The sequence below is a fragment of the Colletotrichum chrysophilum genome (genome assembly GCF_026319265.1).
Source record: "Colletotrichum chrysophilum strain AFK26 chromosome Unknown scaffold_50, whole genome shotgun sequence".
Lineage (NCBI taxonomy): Eukaryota > Fungi > Ascomycota > Sordariomycetes > Glomerellales > Glomerellaceae > Colletotrichum > Colletotrichum chrysophilum.
Window position 1 is genome coordinate 220,900 of NW_026517337.1, and position 10,845 is coordinate 231,744.

A 10,845-nucleotide genomic window follows, 5' to 3' on the forward strand; every position below is an offset into this window, starting at 1 on the left:
TCGAGAGGACACAGGCTTGTAAGCCTATCTAGCCGCCCATTTCCAAACATTTCGTTCCCTTCGTGTCCCAGGCCTATTCTATCTCAGTTGCCACTTTAAGTAGCATCCACAGTTCGAATCATTGTTCAAAAAGATTGCACCACTAGCAACGTCTTATCTAATTTACTTCAAGGCTCAATAATGGATGTCACTACGGTTAAATGTCAAGAGGATCATTATGTGAGGGCTCATTCTTGCAGTCATTGTCAGAAGATCGTCTTACGCACTGGTTGCTCAAAAGAGCTAAGCTTTAGTAGCTCTTGGGACGCGTCGCTACACGGCCTCAGGTTCCATAACATAGACCTGACTCGTCTGGATGTCTCCTATCAAGACCTTACGGACGCATCCAGAGACGGGTGCGACTTTGCGAGATGTCTTCTACGCGACCTCGGTAAACAGCTTCACGAAGGGATGGACGCGAATGACATACAGCTATATGCAAAGTTGGGTTGCGGCAAAATTAACTTTTGCAGTCTCATCCGAGTAAATCGCGTACCTCAATTCAGCAAGCAAAACGCCGATTCCGATGTAGTACATCGTTATGTGTGCGCCACGGAAGCCTTAGAAGCCCGCGACGCCACCTGCTATCTTGTGGAAGATCAAGGTAAGGTAACCTGAGTGCCCTGGCGTCAACCCGTGCATCACAAGTAACATGAGGCGAAGAAAGCCCTATCGAGCATCTTCCTGGTGTCAAACAACAGATGTCAGCTGATCCTTTATCGCCATCAACCGTGTCTTCCATCCTTCAGTGGATTGAGGGCTGCTCTAAGCATTCAACTTCCACTCACAAAATCTGCTCGATAGATTTGCCTGCATATCTACCGACACGGCTTATTGAGATCACCCCCCGCGGACCAGATTTCCAACTCAGACTTGTCTACAAAGAACCGTTGGAGGGGATAGAATATGCAGCTTTGAGTTATTGCTGGGGCGCTGGCTTAGACGGAAGCATGCTTAAAACGGAGAATTTGACTCAGTACGAGACCGAAATCCCATGGGGTGTTCTCCCAAAGACGCTACAGGACGCCGTAATAACGACGCACATACTTGGCATCCAACTTCTCTGGGTGGATTCACTTTGCATCATTCAGAACAACGAAACAGATAAGATTGCACAGATCAGCCAGATGACTTGGGTGTACAGCCACGCGTCATTGACTATCATGGCTAAACGAGCGAACAAAGCCACCGATGGCTTTCTACACACAAGATCTCTACCTTCAGGATCTAGCAGTCTTCGTTTTCATGATCATCGTTTTCAGGATCAAGACAAGCAAATCGGATCGGTTACGTTGTATTTCAAGTCCTCAGTCAAAGATGATGATTGCACTAGACTGGACACACGAGGGTGGGTGTTGCAGGAGACCGTCCTTTGTAGCCGCTCGCTCACTTTCGGTACCTGGCGGACAGAGTGGACTTGCCGGAAACAAAGACCCGAGGCAGCATATGAGTACAACGATGGATGGAAAGTTGCCAAAGACAACGGGTACGAAGTACATCCATTCGATAACTACCTCAGTTGGAAGAACGAAATCCTCGGCTTCAAAGATATCTATGTCTTGGACGCCGTCATGTTCGTCTCGTCGAACCCGAATTTCAGGGTTTCTAGACCAACACCAGAGGAAATGACCACCAGCTGGAATAGCCTAGTGCAAAAATACACGCATCGTTGTCTATCGGTGAAAACCGACAGGAGCCTCGCCATATCTGGGCTAGCGGAGAGGTTCTCGGCCTTGCTACCCGGTTTTCAGCAGTATATCGCGGGCCTATGGGCCCATAGCCTGCCGTGGTCGCTTCTATGGCGGTGTACTGAGTCCCACCCATCGCCAAGGCCGTCTCAATACCAAGGACCAACCTGGTCTTGGCTCTCGATTAATGACGGGGTTCGCTTCTCAGGTCGTAACTGGGGATGTCTCGCCTCAGTAGTAAGTGCTGAGTATGAACTTGTCTCTGAGGAGGCACCGTTCGGTGCGTTGAGAAGCGCTCAGCTGCGAATTTCGGGGCCAGCAGTGGAGATCGAGTGGCAGTATGAGTACAATGCAAGTGAGAGCCGAAATCAGCCTCACCCTATGAGTCAATGGATATACCGGAAGCCTGGCAATAACGACATCTGTGGAACACCTGACATCGATTTACAGCTTGACGCACGAGAGCCGAATACAAACTACACGCCTGTCACACTCATAGCTATAGACTTTCAGTCTAAAGATTTTCCCGCGCTGAAATCGAGACTTGAAGGTATTGTGTTGAAAAGATTCCATGACAACCAGTACCGGAGACTGGGATACTTCCGCATCTGCGATTATAACAATACGTATGCTACTTCAGGTCTTCCTCATTTTACCGCTTGGGAAATACAAGAATTTCATATTTTCTAATATGAAGATCGCTTTCGTAGTCTTCGTAAGAAGCAATACATCTCCAAGTTTTCGATGAAATGATACGAGATTGCTCAGTAGGTTCTGACCATGAACAACACGACATCGCATGGCATAACTAAGGCATTGACCCATCTCTGCGAGCGGGAAACTTCTGTGTACCGATTTGAAATGGGTGCTAGTCATGATCCGGCCGAATGAGCCCAACTGGACCGGTCCATTGGACATTTAAAAATTTTCTTCTATCACCCTGACCATGACATGGCAAATCTTTCCGCAAGACTCTCGGCGTCTTTCTGAAACCCTGCATTCTATGGCTTTTCTGGTGTTCTTCCCGCAATATGGTAATAGCCGCCTTCCACATTGCAGCTAACTCTCTGCATGGAACTCTAATTATTTTTCTCAATAGATGTTGCTTCGGGGTATGTACTGTGTTGGGGCAAGATATATCCGCTCTCGCAGCTGTGAACAGCCCATGATAAGCGTTCTAAGTCGCCTTGTGCACTCCGCGCTGGCATTTTCCTCGACCGGCCGATGCAGCATAGCCTAGACCAAGCTGTATCTCGTGCAGCACACAATTATTCCTCTATAATATAGGTTATGTTTGATACCGAGGAAACTTTCAACTTATTTTGCTTGTTTTGTTTAGTATGCCGGGCTGGTGTAGCACACTCACTGGTCTCGGCTGTAGGCTCAAAATCAGAGTCAGTAGCGTTTTGGGCAAATTGCAAGAGAAGCAGGGAAGTCACGACGGCAGAATATATCAGGGCATCCGCCAGCATCTGTGCAAGTTTCAACTGTAGAGATTGCTCGAAGTTTGCGAGCAAGCTATGCGATTATTGCTACTCTAATTGAATCATTAACGGAGACCTCAGACCAATCTGTCATAAGTTTAGTAACATATGACTACGATCGGTTGAAGTTGAATATCTAGTATGTTCGTCATTAACAGGTCATCCTCCAGAAAGGCATATGTTCCCAAATTTCGTCTAATGTCATGGATCCAGTGGTATCGTTCCGGCATGTAAGGACTTCTCTCGTTCCTTCCTTCGTCACTCAACACACTCTTCAACTATCTTCCGCTTTCTTCTTCTAACGCTTAGGTGCAGTGCTCGACGCCGTCAGCGTGGGTGTGGCACTCCTGAGGAGCGCTGGAGGTGGTCGCGGCGGGCGTGGCGGCGGTGGTGGTAGGGGCAGGCGTGTCGTGGTCGTGCTCCTCCTCGAGCTCACCGGAGCATCCGACGCCGGGAGCGGCGATGTCGTAGGCCCAGACGTCAATGGCGAAGTACTGGAGCGCGTCGCTGTCGACCACGCTCAGGCTGGCGTTGTTCTTGGCGAGGTCAAGCACCTCCGCGTAGTCCTCAGCGTAGTGCTCGACCTGGCCGAGGGAGACGGTGGGCACGTGGAAGGCGCGGTGGAGCAGATCAGTCGCCCAGAAGGTGTTGAGCTTGGAGTTGGCGACGTTGTAGCCCAGGCCGCAGACGGAGGAGAGCGGGCGGCGGATCTCGAAGGAGAGCGGGCAGATGACGGTCTCCTCGGTGGCGTTGTCGCCGCGCCAGTGGCCGGCCCAGCCGGACTGGGTGGCGCAGTTGCGGTCGGGGTCGTCGCAGCGGAAGGTCATGGGGGACTTGTCGGCGGAGACGACGCGCTCGTACCAGCCGACGGCGGCGGCGGTGGAGGCGTTGCCGAAGTACTTGCGGACGTGCTCGGAGGCGTCGCCGAAGCGGAGGATGTGGTCGCGCGCGTGGGCGGCGAGGGACTGCGTCTCGGCGAGGGCGACCTCGAGCTGGGCGCGGAGGGTGGCGTTGCAGGACTGGTGGATGGGGAAGGTCTTTTGCCAGTCCTTGGACCAGGAGTAGGGCTCGGCCGGGGTCGGCACGGAGGCGGAGGGGGTGGTGGTGGTGGTGGTTTCCTGGCGGACGGCGAGGGGAGAGGCCGAGGCGCTGGAGAGGAGCAGCATGGCTGCGGTGAGGGTTGTGTACATCATCTTGAAGGTTTGTTTGGTGAGGTTGGTTCAAGGAGCTTGAAAGGGCTGATGTAGTTGAGGTGAGCTAGGAGCTTGGGAAACAGCTTGAGCTTGGAGCTTCATCGAGAGTTGGTGATGGGGAGGTATGCGGGTAGTCTTTTATAGCTGCGGGATGCTGCGAGGGAAAATTCTTCTTCGTCGAGAGAGTAGTTCCGCAGCTTCGGGACGCCAATGGGGATTCTTTCGACATGTCGAGCCAAGACGCGAGCTAGCAGTTTGCCCATGAGGGGTTTGCTGCTCGCGTGGGTTCGTCGGTCGTCGTTCGTCATGGCCGCTCTGCCAGGCTGATCCTGCCATGATCCCTCCCGGCCGTATGTGCTGATCGGGCAACGACATGCGCCGCGGGTATGCAGTCATCGCCAGCCATCTTCCGCCGTCCAGGCCACGGTATCCCTCCCAACGAGCCCCTCCTCCGGAGCTCACAAGCAAGCTTTTTCGTTTCTTCGATGGACAAAGTGCCAATATTTCGCCCATGTGGAGTTACCTCTCAAGCTCATTCTCGGCCATGACTGCCCTTCGTCTTAGTCGAGCTGTCGGGTGATTGCCAAGCAAAGCGGGCGAGCTCAACGCCAAGCTCACGATCATGACTGACGCTGGAGGGATGTAGTCCCCATTGGCCAATGGGGAAGAAAACAGATGGTAGCCAAGGCGAAGGACCCCACGGCCAAGAGGTGCTAAAGTCGTGTTGGCTTCGAGCTCGAGGGTGGTGAGGGTGGAAGTGGTCTTTGAGTATGGGAGGCTGAGTCGGCGGCGGCCCTCCGGGTTCTCAAACCCCGCCCGAGCCCGGGACATCAAGGTTCTCGGGACCGGGGTGCCGGAGGTGGAGAACCCGCTTTTTGTTTTTATTTCTGTTTGTTTCTCGTTGCAACCCGACGGACTTTTGGCATCGGTTCGTGCTTGTTTCTTTGCTTTTGCCTTGTCTTTCAGTTGTGAGGTGGTTGGTCGCATGTTGGTGGCCATCGGGCGATGGTTCGTCCTCTGTTCCTGACGTATCTGTCGCGTTCTCCTCCGACCGGTCAGCCAGAAGCGTTCCATTCGCAATATTGTTTCCGAGCCCTTTTACTCTCGTTGGAAATCGTTAGGCATTGAGCCATCAGAGAGCTTCCAGTTGAGCCTGTATCCGACTAAGGGCTCCTTCTTCTCACTGATCTTCTACCTGCCATGTTCCATACCAATGTCTCTCATATGCATGGAACCACCAAGTACATTCAGATACGCCAAGCAAGCTAGAAAATCCATGCAGTAGAAACCCAATCGCTTGGTAATGCTATTGTCTAAGTGGCCGCCCCATACGATACACTCCGCATGCGACTTTATTGCGCAAAGTAGGCATCGAACACCTGCAGGACCTTGCTCCCGGCGCGGGGGGAATCCTCGCGCTGCTTCCGCCGGTCACGGTCTAGAAGCTCAGACTTTGCCTGCCACACCGTATGCCCGCGTCCCGTCCTCGACTTGAGGGATTTATGAATTCCCTTTGCCGGGTATGCCACCAGCCCGAACATCCCTGGTCATCACGGGTCAGCTCTGACCGACATATTCGACGGTGGGACGAATTTTGTTTACTTACCGGCGCCTGGTTTGGTAAAAAGACCGAGGGAGCCTGTGGCGACACCCTTCATCAGGCCGAGAGCCCCTCCCTCCTTTGCACCTTTGTAGGGGTCAGTGAAGACACCGGTGATGCCGTCGTAGAAGCCTGTTCCAAAAGTCTGTCATCAAGTCAGAGGCGGTCCAAATCGGTTCTGGGCGACAGCTTGACTCACCTTTGCGGCTACGACACCTCCACTCTTCCAGTCTTCGACCTTGCCATTGTCACGAGGCTTGTCACCGAGGAGCCTCGGAACGTTGTGCAGACCTTCTGTGAGCGCAAGTGGCATGTCTACGAGGCCACCCTTGGCGACGGCTCCCGTCATAGAGGCGAATCCTTTCCCAGCAGCCAAGGCAGCTGAACCACTGGCCCGTCCAGCCTCGTGACCAGAAGCTCTTGAGCGCTTATACTCTTTCCATGGGTCGATGAAAGTGCCGCCTAACGCGACGGTGAAATCAGTCACCGTGCCGAGGAGGGAGGAAGCTCCGCCGGTGATGGGGTCCCATCGCGTGACGTCGGTGTTGTACTCCTTCGTCCGCAGAGGCTTCAAGTCGGAAGACTTGATCTTCTTCGCGTCGATCAAATATGTGGCGGCTTGGTTTGAGAGCTTGAGGTGTTTGCGACCTGACTTGCTCTTTGCCTCGTACATCCAGGCGGCGGGCTGTTCAGGCAGCATGTCACAAAGAAGGCTGGCGGCAGGTATGTTGCGATGGAAAGACTCGACGGCAGTGTCCACACCTCGTTCTCGTCGCATGATGTCGGCTACTTGCTTCACAGCCTGATTCGCCGCTGGGGATAAACAAAACTGGATTGCCTCAGTCAGGCGTTCCACACTGAGTTCCTTCTGAGGAATTGGTAGAGGCCCGGCACCGGCACCGGCAACTACACGACCCCAAAATGGCTGGTCTCCGAAGAAGGGCACGATGGTGGTCGGCCTCGCGTTGATGAGACCGCACGCCGTTGTCCCTGCTCCTCCATGGTGAACAACTGCTGACACCCGCTTGAACAGCCACTCATGGGGGCAATCGCCCAAATAAAAGACGTCGTTCGTGTTGGGCTTCCCCTCGCCTAGCTTGCTCCATCCCCGAGAGATGACCACGCGAATATTGCAAGCTTTTGCTGCTGCGATGATGACGTCTGTCAGTCGGGCGGGATCATCCACTACAATGCTGCCGAATCCTACATAGAGGGGAGGGGGACCTGATGCGAGGAAGGCGTCTAGGTCGGATGGCGGGTTGAACGAAGGCTCGTCTCTCATGAAGAATCCGCAGACATCGATTTCCGGGCCCCAGTCGGCAGGTTTGGATACAACGGCAGGTGACCAGCAGTAGGTGTGCGGGATCTTCAGAAAGGTGGTGATGCCCGGTCCCATACTTGCTGGTATCGGTGCGAGCTCGAGGTATTTGCGTCTCCAGGAGTTGATCACGTCGCCGAGACCTTGCCATGTCATCAACTCGACGACTCCATAGGAAAGCCAATTGGTTGTCTGAGGCTCGAGGTTGTCGCCACGTTGAATGTTGGCGAGTGGGTGCGGAAAAGCGCGGGTGGCAGTCCATGGCATGGTGAACATGATATGGACGGGTATGCCTAATGCTTGAGCGCAGTGAACGTGGGCGAAGCTCGGAGGGTTGGCGATGATGGCGTCTGCGACAAATGGCCCCTTGCTGATGGGGTCAGGCTCGATGCAAGACCGCCAACATCCGTGGAGCATCTCTCTCATCATGGCGCGCTTCCGTCCGACGTCACCGCCCTTTAGTGATTCCATTGATGGGATCAATCCAGGGTTGCGGACCATGTACTTTGATGGGGTCAGTCATGAACACCGCAGATGGTAAGGATTTTACATACCGACATCAGGTCTGCCGGATCGCCGCCAATGGGGAAGAACTCTAGACCAGAGTCCGTTACAAACTTGGCGAAGGTATCGTGGGTTGCAAGCCGTACGCGATGGCCGTATCTGCGAAGAGCTGTGCCGAGAGCAATGAAGGGCTGGACATCGCCTAATTTGCAGCAAGTAAGTCACGATTGTCTCCAATTGATAAAGATGTCTTCTGCTCACCACGACTGCCGACCACTTGAATCACGACATTGAGAGGAGGAACCCTTTTATCGTTGAATATCGGCGCAGTGACATCAGCGTCATCTGGAAAGGGTGGAAGCTCCTCCGCAAGCTTCTCAGGATACTCAGACTGGAAGTTGATGTTGACCTGACCATCGGCTGGTTGATGGTTAGTAAGAAGCACCACATGGCAGCGATGAGCCTACCAGATATGGCTGCAGCGCTAGAAAGAAGCGCGCCTGATGAGTGAAGCTCATAAGGAGGGGGGCTGTCGCAAAGCGACTCGTCCGTCTCGGAGCTCATGGTTTTCTTGGAATCAGACATGTTGGAAAGACGAATTGCACCAGTGAGACATCGCTATCCAAGGCTTGAAGGACCTGGTGAAAGGTTTATATCACATCCTGTGTGGCTAGGATGGTGTCTGAAAGGAGTGTCAAGCCACCCCGGCGGCGTTTCCCTCAGCAAACGGCACTCGAAGGCGGAGATTTCAGCCATTGCCGGAACGCCGCCGGGGGCTGACGCCCTTTCGCAACAGTCTTACAGATTTGCATCGCCCACTCATGAAGAATGGCAGCAGCGACGAAGGATTCCTCGCTGGTTCGGGATGGCCGTGTTCGGCGCGCGATACGTAGGCAATGCACGTGGAGATGGGCGTGGGGTTTCGACGTTACGAGGGCCTCGTAATCCTCGGCTTCTGGGATGTCATCGCCATGATCTTTCGCATTAGTCGTGTTCCTGCTTTGAATCCGGGACTAGCCCGTGTTCCCCGCCACAGTGGCTTCGTTTGGCGCGTATTGACACCAGCTATGCGCGGCTGAGAGCATCGGGATGGGTTGACGGAATGTCCATGTTCTTGGACGGAATTATTGCCGGATTCTTTTCGGGGGGTCTTCAATGCACGGCCGCGTCTGGCAAGCTCGACCACCCAGCCGACAGCACTTGGCCGACCTACCTTAGATGGAGCGGGTGAAGTTTGATGGCATCCCGTAGCCAGTGGGCAACTAAATTTACAGGGGATTCTACCCAACATGACGGATACAGGGCTGAATGCTGCGGCAAGAGTCCACTTGCGCCCTTGAGTAACTTCGTTGTGGGGCATTCACAATCACCACAAAGAAAACACCAAAGTACCACGAGGTCTAAAATGACGACACATATTGAGGATGAGCTCTGCTGGGATTGGAGTGATGATGGCTCAATACCCAAAGTCATCAGTCAAATGCGCTTTATTGTTCGAAATGCCGCGCAAATCAGCAACATACGAAGTGTGACGCTGCGGGGCACGCGTAGCACACAATGCCTTGGACGAGAATTTTGCACCCAGAAATTTGACGAGGAGGAAAGAGCTATCCTCGGATCATGGCTGGCCAACATGCAGGACGAAGCTACTGGAGAGCTTCAACTGCCAGATGCCATAGCTGCTGTCGTGTCTCGTCTTTCATCAGCGACAACCCTAGAGATACAGACCTTTGACCGAGCCAGTTACGATGACGGAGGCAAAGCTCGCCCTCCCAGAGACCCATTCCTGTGCACCTTAGGGCAGCTCATATCCTCCTCCAACAATAGCTCCGTTCTCAACAGCCTTGGAACACTCCAATTTAGCATACCTGTTCCCGACGATGATCTTGCGAAGGATTTCGGATACTGCATCTACCCAGAATCCATCCTGCCTTTTTTCAGCCTGCCTTCGATCAAGACGCTTGAGCTTCACAGAGTGGATGACGGCGGAAAGCCGATTAAGCCGATTTCATCGCTTACAGCACCGACACTGAAGAGCTTGGTCTTGAAGAGATGCCAACTCATAGAAGACAACATTGCCACAATCATTCGAAATTCCCCAACTCTCGAAGTCTTGCGAGTCGATATCGCTATCGATGCCGACTGCGCGAAAGGATGGCTCAACTTGGCAAACCTGAAAACTGCTCTGGCGCCTCTAAAGGAGTCACTCAAGGAATTATCGCTGTCGTTGACCTTGTGGTCGTCAACGGCCATCGATTGTGGCGGGCCAGGACCCTGGGGCATCCGCGGTTCGATCGGTTCGCTAGAGGATTTTACCAGCCTGACCCACCTGATCATTTCTCTGCCCGTTCTACTTGGCTGGAAGACGCAAGGCGCCGCTGATATAATCTACGTTTTGCCGGAAAGCCTCGAGGTGCTAACGATCACAAACGAGATGGCTTCGTGGTGGAAATATGAGTGGGATGACCTCAACTGTGAAGGCGGTCATGCCGAGATGGCGAGATGGGAGACCCTAGAATGGAAAATTATGGAGTTTTTGGAATGCCGGCCGCCTGTATTGAGAGAGCTGAGACTGGTGATCGGTGAGGTTGCCGGTGAGGAGGAGAGGGCTAAGGAGTTGAAGGCGAGGCTGGTCGATACGGGCCGTCCTGTCGGGGTCAACGTCACTGTCGAGTTCAAAACATAAACCAACAGGAGCGAATCTGTCGACATGCAAGACAGGCTTCCACCGACAAATACAAACAGGGACTTATATATGGAACTCTTTATGATTATGGCTGTGAATAACGTCAGCCTCATTTCCGTTACCTTGACATATGGCTAACTCATTTGAGTTATTATGCTAAGATATTGAGCAACAGATTTTCTACTTAGGCCTATTACTGCCTATTCTAGCTGTTGATCGTCCCTGTTATCATGGGGCTTTCTTGACTTCTTCAGTATCCTTCGTGTTGTCCTTATCGTTGTCGTCGCTATCATCATCGTCGTCGTTGTTTTGTCGATCACCATCCGGATTGCC

The 10,845-nt window shown here is 53.2% G+C and overlaps 3 protein-coding genes across 3 annotated transcripts; 1 reads left to right on the forward strand and 2 right to left on the reverse strand.

Annotated features, from left to right (window-relative positions):
• Positions 1-3,516: 3,516 nt before the first annotated feature.
• Positions 3,517-4,404, reverse strand: COL26b_006680 (uncharacterized protein; the record flags this gene model as incomplete). The annotated part of the gene is made up of 1 exon (XM_053179492.1): positions 3,517-4,404. The coding sequence occupies one exon, from the start codon at positions 4,402-4,404 to the stop codon at positions 3,517-3,519; it is 888 nt and encodes a 295-aa protein (XP_053036603.1).
• A 1,352-nt stretch (positions 4,405-5,756) lies between these two features.
• Positions 5,757-8,411, reverse strand: COL26b_006681 (uncharacterized protein; the record flags this gene model as incomplete). Its single annotated transcript, XM_053179493.1, has 6 exons — positions 5,757-5,947; positions 6,011-6,149; positions 6,204-7,826; positions 7,877-8,028; positions 8,088-8,246; positions 8,294-8,411. The coding sequence occupies 6 exons, from the start codon at positions 8,409-8,411 to the stop codon at positions 5,757-5,759; spliced, it is 2,382 nt and encodes a 793-aa protein (XP_053036604.1).
• Positions 8,412-9,306: 895 nt separating this feature from the next.
• Positions 9,307-10,512, forward strand: COL26b_006682 (uncharacterized protein; the record flags this gene model as incomplete). Its single annotated transcript, XM_053179494.1, has 1 exon — positions 9,307-10,512. One exon carries the CDS (start codon positions 9,307-9,309, stop codon positions 10,510-10,512), a length of 1,206 nt encoding a protein of 401 aa, XP_053036605.1.
• Positions 10,513-10,845: the final 333 nt, after the last annotated feature.